Raw genomic sequence first — 12047 nt, forward strand, 5'->3', positions numbered from 1 at the left:
AAAAGTATGCTATTCCATATTATTCTATTCTGTTCTATGTGTTGTTGTCAGTTAGGTGAAAGGGCAAATGTTGCAGATCTATGATGAATTAAAATGATGTTATTATACACCCATGTATTTGTACAGCCTTAGAGGAGGTAGTGGAAAACTTTAAGTTTCCACATACAAAATTACAAGATAAAATGTTATAAACGCCATGACCTTGAGAATGACCTTGATAATGACCTAGTGTACATGGTTATCCTTCATTGAAAGTCAATATGAAATGTGTGATACTGTTTTATTCAGTTTTGGTTATAGATCATTTTTGCACATAAAGCACTTTACTGTCATACGTAGCCTACTATAGGGCCAGAAAGCTATCATGAATCATTTGCACTAAATACTGTTGTTGCCATGGTAACAAAAAGGGAGCAAACTTTTCATTTATTTAGAAAAAAAACCCAACACACTCTGTAGATTGTGAACTTTAATGATTTGATCATTAGGGATTCTCGCAAAGGAACTGACATTTATTATATAAATTAAGCGCTTTGACCTTGAGAATGACCCTGAGAATGACCTTGAGAAGGATTTAGAGGGTAAACTAACCAGATACCCTCTATTGAAAATACTTGAAATGCTTAATTACGATAAATAATGAGAAATAATTAGTTGAATGATCATTATTTTACATTGTTACACATTTTAAAAACAAATTTCTATTGCGTGGGCCTGTATCAGAGCCAAAAGCTCTTCTTTACACAAGAGACTCAACTTCCGTTTCCATGGTAACAACTTAGCAGACTGAGGTCATGTGGTAGAGTTAGAGTCAGCTTGCTTCCTAGTTTGTGTAGCAAACTCATAGTAGCATGTACAGTTCCTTGAAGGATTTGACAAAAACTTTATCACAAAAATTAATCCTGAATTTGTATCAATTTTGTGATATTCAATAATTTGACCTTGAAGTGACCTTCATATCCTCAAAGAATGAGCCATGTTCATATTTATTGCAAAAGTCTTTAGTACGTTACTTAAGCCTTTATTCCAAAACAAGACTATCCTACTAATTCGATTACTTACAGAAAATTTTTACCTTTAATATATTGTCTCATTCTCTAGAAATGACATGGAATCGGCACATGTTTTAAGAGGTTGTGATATATCAACTGCGTTGCCATGGTAACGATCAAGAGTTGGAACTTAAGATCATAATTTCCGAAAAGTAGAGACTTGTACCTATCCAACGGTACCAAGATATCTTGGGCCCCCTGGGGGTGCTACGAAAATGCAATTTTCAGGCCTTGGCTCATGGACTACAAGGATGCAAGAGTTGCATCATGCAGATTCGAATTCAGCACCCCCGAAATAGGGTAAAACCATCAAAAAACATTGGGTGGACGGTAAAACAAGGTTCTACCTTTGGCACCAGACTACTGGCTTTGGCATGCACAATGACAAAGTCATGCATGTACGCTACGCAACGCCGAGGCGAGCGATCGAGACTTAATGAACAATTCATGATTGCGTTTGTCAGAAGTCCTGACAGGAAAACAAAACAAGTGAAAAAATGGCAAGGGTATTCATCCCATTTATTTTCCTTATTCCACCCGAAAAAACATACACACGCACACACACACACACACACATACATTAGGCTGTAAAACAAAGGAAAAGTTAATATGACTTGATGAATGAATGGAAATATGCCCACCATCCCCTCTTTAGACGATCCCTATACACATATCCTCCTCACCAAGATTACCTCCCGAAAAAAAAATAAAAGATTATGAAAACATAGAAAATATATACAAAGAAACAAACTTATTTAAAAACTAGAGAAGCACTCTGAGAGCGCATACCTCCACCGAGCTACTCATTTCCACCACCGATCTTGTTCTTCCATAGAGATGAGTGATTTCCACCCTTCCGTATGCGTGCTGAAAGTCGCCCGAATTCCCAATATACATGTAGAAGCCTTTTGTTACGTCGTCAATTTCTAGCTGCGCGGCGCGCATCGCCCCTAGCAAAAACTAGAGCACGCACTTATAAAGTGCGCATAATTATAAAAACCACAAAAATGCGTAGCTTGAACTCCCAAGTTCATTGACCCTACCTGCCAAAATATCAAAAATCCTTCATATATCCACAAAATTGCATTGCCGGATCATTACCAAAATTTAATCATCTGTTACTTGTGTCATTCTCAACCTTTCTTGTACATTTTATGCAAATCCGTTCACAACCTCTTTGAGTTTATTTGCACACGGACAAACAAATACCGAAGAAAACATAACCGTTGGCGGAGGTAAAAAGACTCGTCAAGTGGAGGGATGTACATACACGATTGACCAGCTTGTCATGGGTTTGGTACTTCTAGGTGGTCTATCTGCTTGGCTGAGAAAGGTGCAGTGGTCCTTAAAGACCCGGTAGCTTAGGGATACATGGAGCGGGAGGACTGGGCTGGCTCGAATGTATTCGAGAATCCCCGTGAGGAATTGTGTACAGCTTTATCATAGATATCTATGTAAGAACACACACAGCCGAAGAATCTCGATTGGAGTCGACCTCTACCGAAAACTCGAAAAGCGTACGCTTCGATGCACAATTATATTTACTGACCGGCGCTATTTGTGGTTTTGTAATGTACTCCGGTGGGCAGAGAATGAATCGGTTCCCCATGAAATCCTATACGCTACCGGGTCTTCAAAAATCAATGTATGACTCACTGGCATAAAATTATCCTCAACTGAAATGTGTATAAAACTATATGACGTGTCCTGACATAATGAGAATCACAGGATGATGTCCATTCTTTGTGTTAAAAGACAGAATTGGTACTAGGATGATAGTTTATCACACCAAGTGGGTGGTAGTCGCATAAACATCAGGCTCACTGAAAAACAAAACTGAAAGTTGAGTTAAATCTTTACATTCTTACACAACATGGATATCAGCTCCTTCATTATCACAAACGTGATGAGACACTTGCAAACTAAATTGACTTTATATTTGTCAGGTCAGCGTGGACTTTGTTTTAATTTCGTAAGCTTGTACTCGCCGCATCAGTTCTTTATTTGTCATTTCTTCTATCCCCATTCTTAATACATTGCGGGTACAGTGCTTCTTCCTCTTCCATTTTATCCTCGGGTCTCTTCTTTCTTCGCCTCCTTCACGCCCTCTCGTCTCCTTTTCTTCCACCATAACCTCCTTCTTTCCTCATTGTTCAACTTATTTTTTTTCCTCTCAATTACAATCCTATGTTTTGTTATTGTTGTTGTTATCCTCAAACAGTGGCACCAATCATCAATGTGTTCACTGGTCCTGTGAAACGTTTCCACTACTGCATCGAGCTAAACGTCACGGCCCTGCCCTTACCCAATGTCACCATCCTCCACAATGGCACCAAGGAGCTGCACTACGACAGTCGCATCTCTAACGTTACACTCAACTCATACACGTCCATGCGAAAGTACGAAGTATCAATCATTGAAGACTGGGAGATTTTCGGTTGCCTCACTTTCCTCCTGCCGTCACATTACGACAACGGCAACTATACACTAGTAGTGTCCAACGAGATGGGAACTGCGCGCAAGAACCTCAGTGCCATCTTTTTCAACGGTGGGGGTCAGTCTCTTAATTGTACTGTTCTGATTTGTAGTCCAGAGATATGAGTGACTCCATAACTCCATTCGATTCAATTTTCGGTCGAAGTTCTTATATTAAAACAGCTAAGAGAATTAACGAGTAAGTTATATGAAATTGTTCAAGAGAAATCTACCAAATGAGGTTCTTCTGCATCTACAGTTTGATAGAGCTAGGTACTGTACTAGGTTTTTGTCTGTAACTTTAAGATATTTTAGGTTCATGCTTAGTGGACTTCAATTTCTTCATTACAATGAAAGGCATGAAAGAGGTTTTGGTCGATCTGCGAATTACTTCAGCCTTTTTGAGAAAATGGAGGAAACCTATCCATAATGTTACAGACGCCCTACTCAAATATTCAGCTTTCTACATACTCTGAGAAAGCGCCTTTTCGAAGTGTATTGAATTAATTCATCAAATTCAACATTTCGTCTTGGTGTTTTAATGCTTATCGGACAAACTTGTTATAATATTTTCTGCAAAAACTGACATAAGCAACGTTGAAGAGAAAGTGAACGACTTCAATATCGATACTGTCTCATTTCGAGAATGAAGAAGAATCACATATGAGTGTCATGCAAACCGTCATTTTTTTTTTTATCAAGGTGGTCAGACATCACCCAAGCACTACTTTGTCGATCAGACTAAGCTAGCTAGATTCAATCATTCATTTATTTTTTCATTTCCAACAGAAACATATAGATATATTACGGAAATTGAATACATAGATTTTATCATGATACAAAATAAAGGATAAGTTTACAAAAAATTGTAAGTATACGGAAATGTTGGAAATTGGGAGGAATGCTAAAAAGCTGGGCTTGTAGGGTGCATTCCTCCCGTGCTGACGATGCTGACGTGCCACTCAAAAAACATCTGCCGTCTGCTAGATATTTTTCCCCCAGGGTATGAAAATGTATTATGTTGTGCAAGCTGTCTGTTTTGCATTATTTCCCCTTTCCGTCTAACATGTAATATAGAAATCACCAGTTATCTGTGTTTATTGCTCTTGAATGTATGTGAAACGGGCAACATGTTGGTGTGATTGTGCATTGACAACGGTATGTCGTCATTTTTTCTGTGCTGGTAGGCGTGCTTGCTGTGGCATTGCTAGGAAAATGTTACGGCAGTATGAACACGTCATAGCAGCAGAGAGAAAATGCCATGATTAACTTTATACTAACTATGAATGATGCGAATGTATCCACTACTAATGCATTTAATTATCATCTGCATGTGTGATCTCCTGAAAACAAAAATAACGGTGTTCATGTGTTTTCGTTCTGGCCTAACGATTCCAAGCTAACTAAATCCTCCTAGCCTCGTAGGGGTCTTGTCCTTGTCCATTCACAAACAATCTATTCGTATTCTTTGTCGGGAATTTGTTGGTGGTGGGCACACATCTCACTTCTATCGTTTTGGTAATGGGGTGGATGGACTTCATTTCTTCGTTCGCTTTACGACATGGAGCTCCGTACCCGCAGCCCGAGACCCCAACAACTACCAATCCAAAGGACAGGACTCCAGTCAAGAACACACCAAAATCAACCATGATAAATAACCCAGCCAATCACCCCCGAAAAGTGACAACCGTTGCAGTAAGTATATGACGGAAAAGACGTGAAGAATCGCTGTTGTTTTCCAGGAGGTTCAACCACAGTACAATATGGTTGCCACGTGGTGGCAGCATCACAAACAGTGCATGCTTCTTTTTGTTTCTCGTTTACTCTTGTTTCCATCAGCTTTCAGTATCGATGCATCTTCATTGAATTAATCATCACTCTATCCCTGTCATCCTCTTTCTATTCAGCGGTGTTGCTTCGTTGGTTTGTGCATGTTCTTTGTACATTTTGAGTCGTCTTTGTAGTTTGCGTCTGCGCAGTTGCATCTACCGGTGTAAAGTGCCCGCTCCTGATTCCCTGCAGTTTTCTTTAAACTTCGCAGAAAGATGTGACTTGTGTTTTTTCTTTCGTCTCGTGCTGCATGACGTTAGTTAGCACATGACGTGTTGTACCTAAACGCATGATTGATTGTTATTCGTTATTACTGGGGAAAAAACACAACCCGAGGTAGAAGCACGTTCGGTTTGTCGCTCCAAGGTTCAGAGCTGTTCGTTTTATATACATTGTTCTTTTAAAAAAAAGAGAGAAGTAAGCTTCTGTGTTTAATTGTGTTATGTGTTGTCGATCTATTTGTTTTATTCATTTCTCCGTGAAGTGTCAGTGCCAAACTTCACTAACGTTCCAACACCTTCCCCTAGTCTTCCCGAAACGCGCAAGACACCGGTCTATGTGAGTATACAGCGTCTCTCTTTCACTCCTCATTCAACTTGTTTCCATAAATAACGTTCTTTTAAATCAGGTTTAATGAAAATGTTTTTTCGCATAAGGGCGTGTCATTTAAAAAAAGCCTTAGTTACTTTAAGGACGTAAGAAAGACAATTTCGTTTGATATCAAAGTATTCATCACGCCATTGCTATCTCTGAAAAGACCATACTGTCTTTTTTTTTTTTTTTTTTGGTTGAACAAATCAAATCAATGATTGGTTAGGCCTCTTAAAGGAAAATTCCAGTCTAATTTTATGTTATGAAAACAGAAAAATCGGAGAGATAGATTAGTGTAAACTTGAGCAAGAAAGTCAAAACACACAGATATTAATTTTTTGTGAACAAACAGTTAATATCTGTAAAAAAAAAATCAAATCAGGGAGAAAGATAGACTGGCAACACGGGGGGGGGGTGGAATAAGTGTTGAGCGTCTCTGCATTTGGATGTAAAACAAAATCACCCATTTTTAGCTCACCTAGTCGTGCGTCGTCTGTTGTGCGTTGTCCGTCATTCGTCGTGTAAGCTCTTACATTCTCATCTTCTTCGTGAAAACGCCAGGACCGATTTTCACAAACTTGGCAGGTAGCATCTCTATGGGGATATGATCTCAAATGGGCGCCATGTCCCACCTGGGGAGGGGCAAACCCCCCAAAAGCAAGGAATCTTATACAATCTTCTTCTCTAGAACCAGGAGTGATAGAGCTAAGTTGATACTTTGAGTTAGTACATTGAGGACTGTAGTTTCAAGTCTGTTAATGGCGGAATCAGGCCCCCACCCCCTTGGGACCCATGGGTTAGAATCTCACTTTGTTCAACTGGGCACCATGCTCCCCTTGAAGCCCCTAGGGCCTCCCCCTCCATTAAGAAATATTTCTTCCTAAAACCTGAAGTGATAAAGCGAAGTTAATACCATGATTTCGTACATTGATGACAGTAGTTCCAAGTTTGTTCATTGCAGATTCAGTGATGTCCCCCCTCCTTTTGAGTTATGGGGGGATCCAAATGCGCTCCTTAATTGTAAATTTCCATCTTCTTCCTAAAAACAACATAATGGATTTTCACCAAACTTGGTAAGAAGCATCTCAAGGGGATAGGATCTCAATGTGTTAGAATGGGCACCATGCTCCTCTCAGGGGTCCCAGCGGGCCCAAACCTCCTAAATTAAGAAATATTCAGTAATATTCAGTAATCTGATGTGATAAAACTTAAGGTCTATTTTTCAGACTGGCATAATCCAGCTCTCAAAGCTGCCCAGCCTCAAGTTTCCAATGTTCTCAGGTATGAATCTGCAAGAATGCATGGGAGGTGAACTTGCGAAACTGAGGTGAGCGCGAGACTCCCAGGTCTCTTGTTATTTTTCCTCCTAGAAATTTTTCGAGAAAAATGAAAGTTAGTGAGATATTAAGTAAAAAAAACATATGGAGAGCTGCTCAACACCTACATCATTCAGTTACAAATTTGTCTTGCTCTCTAAAGTTTTACAATTCATACATTTTTTTTAAGTGTCCGATTTGTTTTCCCCAAAATCTTCACTGATTTGCTGCTCCGATATTTTTTTTCATACAAAGCAACATGATGTCAGGATAGAATTTCCATATAACCATGTCCCTATCCATGTAAAATTCATACGAATTTTCCCATGTCTCCTTCCACAGAGATGGTTCCGTGCAAATTTGAGTTTGTCATACATAAAAACCGCATTTTTATTCTTCATAAAGAGGGAACTAGTTTATGACCACAGTATTGGACAAGATCGTTGTGTCCTTCATCGATTTCGCAATACAAGTTATGTCCTTCAAGTTAGCGTCTTTTTTTTTCTCTTTTCATCTCTTTGATTAGTTTTGAAACGGCTGTATGGAAATGTTGAGTCTTGATTCGCTTTCAATGTTCAAGTTTAACTCCTTGCAGTCACTAATTACGCTTTCCCAAAGCTTCTGAGAAACTGTTACACATCAATAGACTTCAGACGGAATAGATGAAACAGACACCAATTGGGCATGAGTGCACCTACGTGAGAGGTTCATGTCCAGTTTCTACTTTTTTTTTTCTAGCAGTATTTGCGGCAAGTCATAATCTCGTTGGAACAAGAAGAAGTCGATCTTCCAGCTCACCTGAGTCGAAGGCTCAAGTGAGCTATTGCGATCGCTCTTCGGCGTCCATTGTCCGTCGTGCGTCGTGCCTAAACTTTTTACATTTTCATCTTCTTCTTGAGAGCCCCATTACCGATTTTCACCAAACTGGGCAGGTAGCATCCCTAGGGGGATAGGATCTAAAATTGTTCAATTGGGCACCATGCCTCACCTGAGGGACCCAGGGCGGCCAAACCCCCCCCCCAAAAAAAAAAAAAAAGAATCTAAAAAAGAGAAATCTTCTTTTCTAGAACCTGAAGTGATAGAGCTAAGTTAAAGGTGTAATTTACCATTTGCAGATGAAACAAAAACCCAGCATTAGTGCTTTAAAATAGTTCTAAAGTCTGAGTTAAGGACAGAAACAACCACTGTAAAAATCTGAATCTGGATAATTGATGTTAAGTATTGTTAAATACACAAAATGTGAACAATAGTTATGATAAGAATGCTTCCAGACTAAACCGTCTACAGTTATGGTTTATTGAGAAAAATACCGACATCTCCTTATATTTTAGGCTTTATTGCGAAAATTTTATATGGTAGGATGTTTTGTGATACAACAGACCTACACATATGCATCATATGTGATATCTTTAAAAAATTTTAAATCACTGCTCCCAAAAGTAAACTGTACCTTTAATACTATGGGTTGGTTTATTGATGACTGTAATTTCAAGTTTGTTCATGGAGGAATCAGGGGTGTCCCCCATGGGGACCCAGGGGAGGGGTCCTAATAGGCCTAAATTATACATTTTCATCTTCTTCTTGAAAACCAATGATGAATTTTCACCAAACTTAGCATCTAGCATCCCTAGGGGGATAGAATCTCAATCCCTTCACAAATAAGCACCATGCCCCCACCACATTTCCTCCGTAAGGAATCTGTAAAGATTTTCTCTAGAGCAGAAGTGATTGAGCCAAGTTGATACAATTCGGTATTTTGATGACTGTTGTTTCAAGTTTGTTCATGGCAGACTCAGGGGTGCCCCCACCCCCCACCCCCACCCCCCTTGGGAGCCAGGGGAGTGGGGTGGGATGGGTCAAAATAGAGACTTAAATTGTACGTGTTCATAGTCTTCTTGAAAACCCGTTGATGAATGTTCACCAAACGTGGCAGGTAGCATGCCAGGGGGTTAGCATCTTAATTGTTCAACTGGGCACCATGCTCCCCTATATAGGGGCCCCAAGAGGAGCCAATCCCCCCCCCCTCTAAGAAATGCAATGTATTTACAAATCCTCTTCTCTAGAACCAGAAGTGATAAAGCAAATTTGATACCATGAGTTTGTACATTGATGACAGACTGGCATAATCCAACTCTCAAAGCTGCCCCCGCCCCAAGTTTCCAACGTTCTCAGGTAAGAGTCTGCAAGAATGCATGGAAGGTAAACTTGCGATACTCAGGTGAGCTAGAGACCCCCGGGTCTCTTGTTTTAATTTTCTGTTACTGAAGGTTAATGTTTCTGTCTATGTTCACGTTTCCGTATACATGTTCATGTCACATTTTACCGCAGATGGAAATATTGCCTTCAAAGAATGCAGAATTCGTATTGTAATCAAATGTGTCTGTATGTGTTTGTGTACAAAAGTACTCTGACCAAATCAATTACTAGTACCCTTTCTTTCGAAGTGTGAAGATAAGTCGGTCTGTCAAGCTCAGAGGTTCATTTGTACGTGATCTTTGGACAAACCACACTCCATTGTGGTAATTTTGTAATTGTTGCTTAGGCGTTGTTGGAGACCTTGTTTATGTTCTCTTCTTCTTTATTGGTAGCTCTCCTTTACAGAGAATGAAGTTAGTGACGTCATTGTAACTTGAGATGAAAACTCACAATCTGAAAGCCAAACGACAGATAAATCATTTCGTAATCCGAAATCTGTAAAAACTAATCACTAGCCATTTTAGGTCAACATTGAGATGCTCTAATAATAAGCAAAAATCAAAAGAAATGAAAGGCATAAGGGCAATTCCACGGTTAGTGACGTTACATTTAAACAATGTTCATGAGTAAAATTATTTGCTTTTTGTACTAAATCGTCGTCTATTCATTTCAAGTCACAATCATGTTGCAGCATATTCCCTTTCTTTGGTTTTTTGAATATGAAACATACAAACAATACAATTTAAACAAATATGAGTGTTATCATTGTATTCCGAAAGGTCGGTTAATCACGTTGCGATAAAAGGACATGAGGAAGAAATCAATGCCTTCAAACAAAGCGATACCTCAAACACAATAATAATAATGATAATAATTGACAGTGCTTATATAGCGCATAACACAAAGTGATAATGTCCCTATGCGCTCAAAAAAATGAAAAGATTATACAAAAACATACAATTCAACTTTTGACAGCGATGGTACCGAGCTTCATGTTTTCTTACACTGTAAACAAATGCGTTTTCAAGGCAGACTTGAATCTATTTATATCAGTAATTTGTCTTAATTTCTGAGGTAAATTATTCCATAAGGTAGGGGCATTAAAAGCAAATGTTCGTTCTCCGTAAAATTTGGTTCTTCTGGTTGGAATAACAAATAAATCTTTACTTTTTGATCGAAGGTTCCTCTCTGGTGTGTAGATTTGAGGTAGCTCCCTTAGATAATGTGGAGCAAACATATTGAAACACTAAAATGCTAATAACAGTATCTTAAACTGAATCCGATTTTTCACTGGAAGCCAGTGTAAGCTTCTTAAGACTGATGAAATTTGTTAATGTTTCCTGATTTTGGATACTACGAGGGATGAGGGATTAATTTCAATTATAGCATCATGACAAATGCTCAACCAAATATTTTAAGCAATTCGACTCATAGTTTTTCAGCTAGACGCCAAAAGCATAGTTCATCACTTTATTCCCCCCCCCCCCCCTCGAGCGGTCAACCATATTCATAATGTTTGCTCCAGATTCTTAGAGACACCCCTTTAAGGGTAGAAATGGGTTAGGATTTTGACCTCCTATCATGGGTTTTGGAAGGAAGGCCATTAAAATTACCCCCCTATCACGGGCGTTTGGAAGGGAAGCCAGAGTCATTACCCCCACCCCCACCCCCTTTAACATGTCTTTAGAAAGGGAGGTAGCAAAGTATCATGGGGCAAAATGTTCTGCAAAAAGACAGCCCCCTCGGCATGCTCTACAGCATAACATGCACAGTAAGTACATTCAGGAGAACCGGGGCAAACACAAAGAGGCCTCATTGCCCCTATTTCGCAATTTTCGGGGTAGGGGTGAAACTAATCCTATTCGGGACCTTATTTCAGGCTTGTTCGCAAAAGCTTTGAAAATTACCCCTAATCAAAGATATTTCGGGAAAATACTAAAAGAACCCCTATTTTAACGATTTTCGGGATATTCCCCCGAATTGAGTCCCGGGGTAGGGGGTGAAACTAATCCTAATCGGGACCTTATTTCAGGATTGTTCGCAAAAGCTTTGAAAATTACCCCTAATCAAATATATTTCGGGAAAATACTAAAAGAACCCCTATTTTAACGATTTTCGGGATATTTCCCCGACTTGAGTGCCTAAAATATACCCCTTTTCCCTGCAAATATCGGGGACGTGCATGCTGCACAGATGACCAACTGAATGGGGGGGGGGGGGGGGGCTTTAACGTTAGGGATTTTATAGTTTGTCCAGAGTAACTCAACAGTTATTTCGCCCCTTAATATATCACATCTCTGGAATATGGAAGTGTATTCATTTTTTTTTCCTACAGCAAAATGTGCAGGAAAAGATACTAAAGGAGCAAGCTGTAAATATTATTACCTCCAGTCCTACATGTCTGGAATATGGAAGTGTATTCATCTTTTTTGTTATAGCAAAATGTGCAGGAAAAGATATTAAAGGAGCAAGCTGTAATTTACATTCAGCTCCATATTATTACCTCCCGTCCTACATGTACATTCTAATGATGATTATGACAATGAAAAACGCATTGTTTTGATTTCAAAAGACCATTGTAATTTCT

General features: G+C 39.3%; 1 protein-coding gene across 1 annotated transcript in view; it reads left to right on the forward strand.

Annotated features, from left to right (window-relative positions):
- The window catches only part of LOC139742441 (BDNF/NT-3 growth factors receptor-like), a 224331-nt gene that overhangs the window by 202137 nt on the left and 10147 nt on the right, over positions 1 to 12047 (forward strand). The window contains exons 7-9 of the mRNA XM_071652979.1: positions 3274 to 3636; positions 4230 to 4276; positions 4953 to 5222. Of these exons, the coding sequence (XP_071509080.1) occupies positions 3274 to 3636; positions 4230 to 4276; positions 4953 to 5222 (680 nt within the window). The remainder of the gene's footprint in view (positions 1 to 3273; positions 3637 to 4229; positions 4277 to 4952; positions 5223 to 12047) is intronic.

This window comes from Diadema antillarum, unplaced genomic scaffold (genome assembly GCF_040938485.1).
Source record: "Diadema antillarum isolate AM-2024a unplaced genomic scaffold, OU_Dant_1.0 seq00000999_RagTag, whole genome shotgun sequence".
NCBI classification, from domain to species: Eukaryota; Metazoa; Echinodermata; class Echinoidea; order Diadematoida; family Diadematidae; genus Diadema; species Diadema antillarum.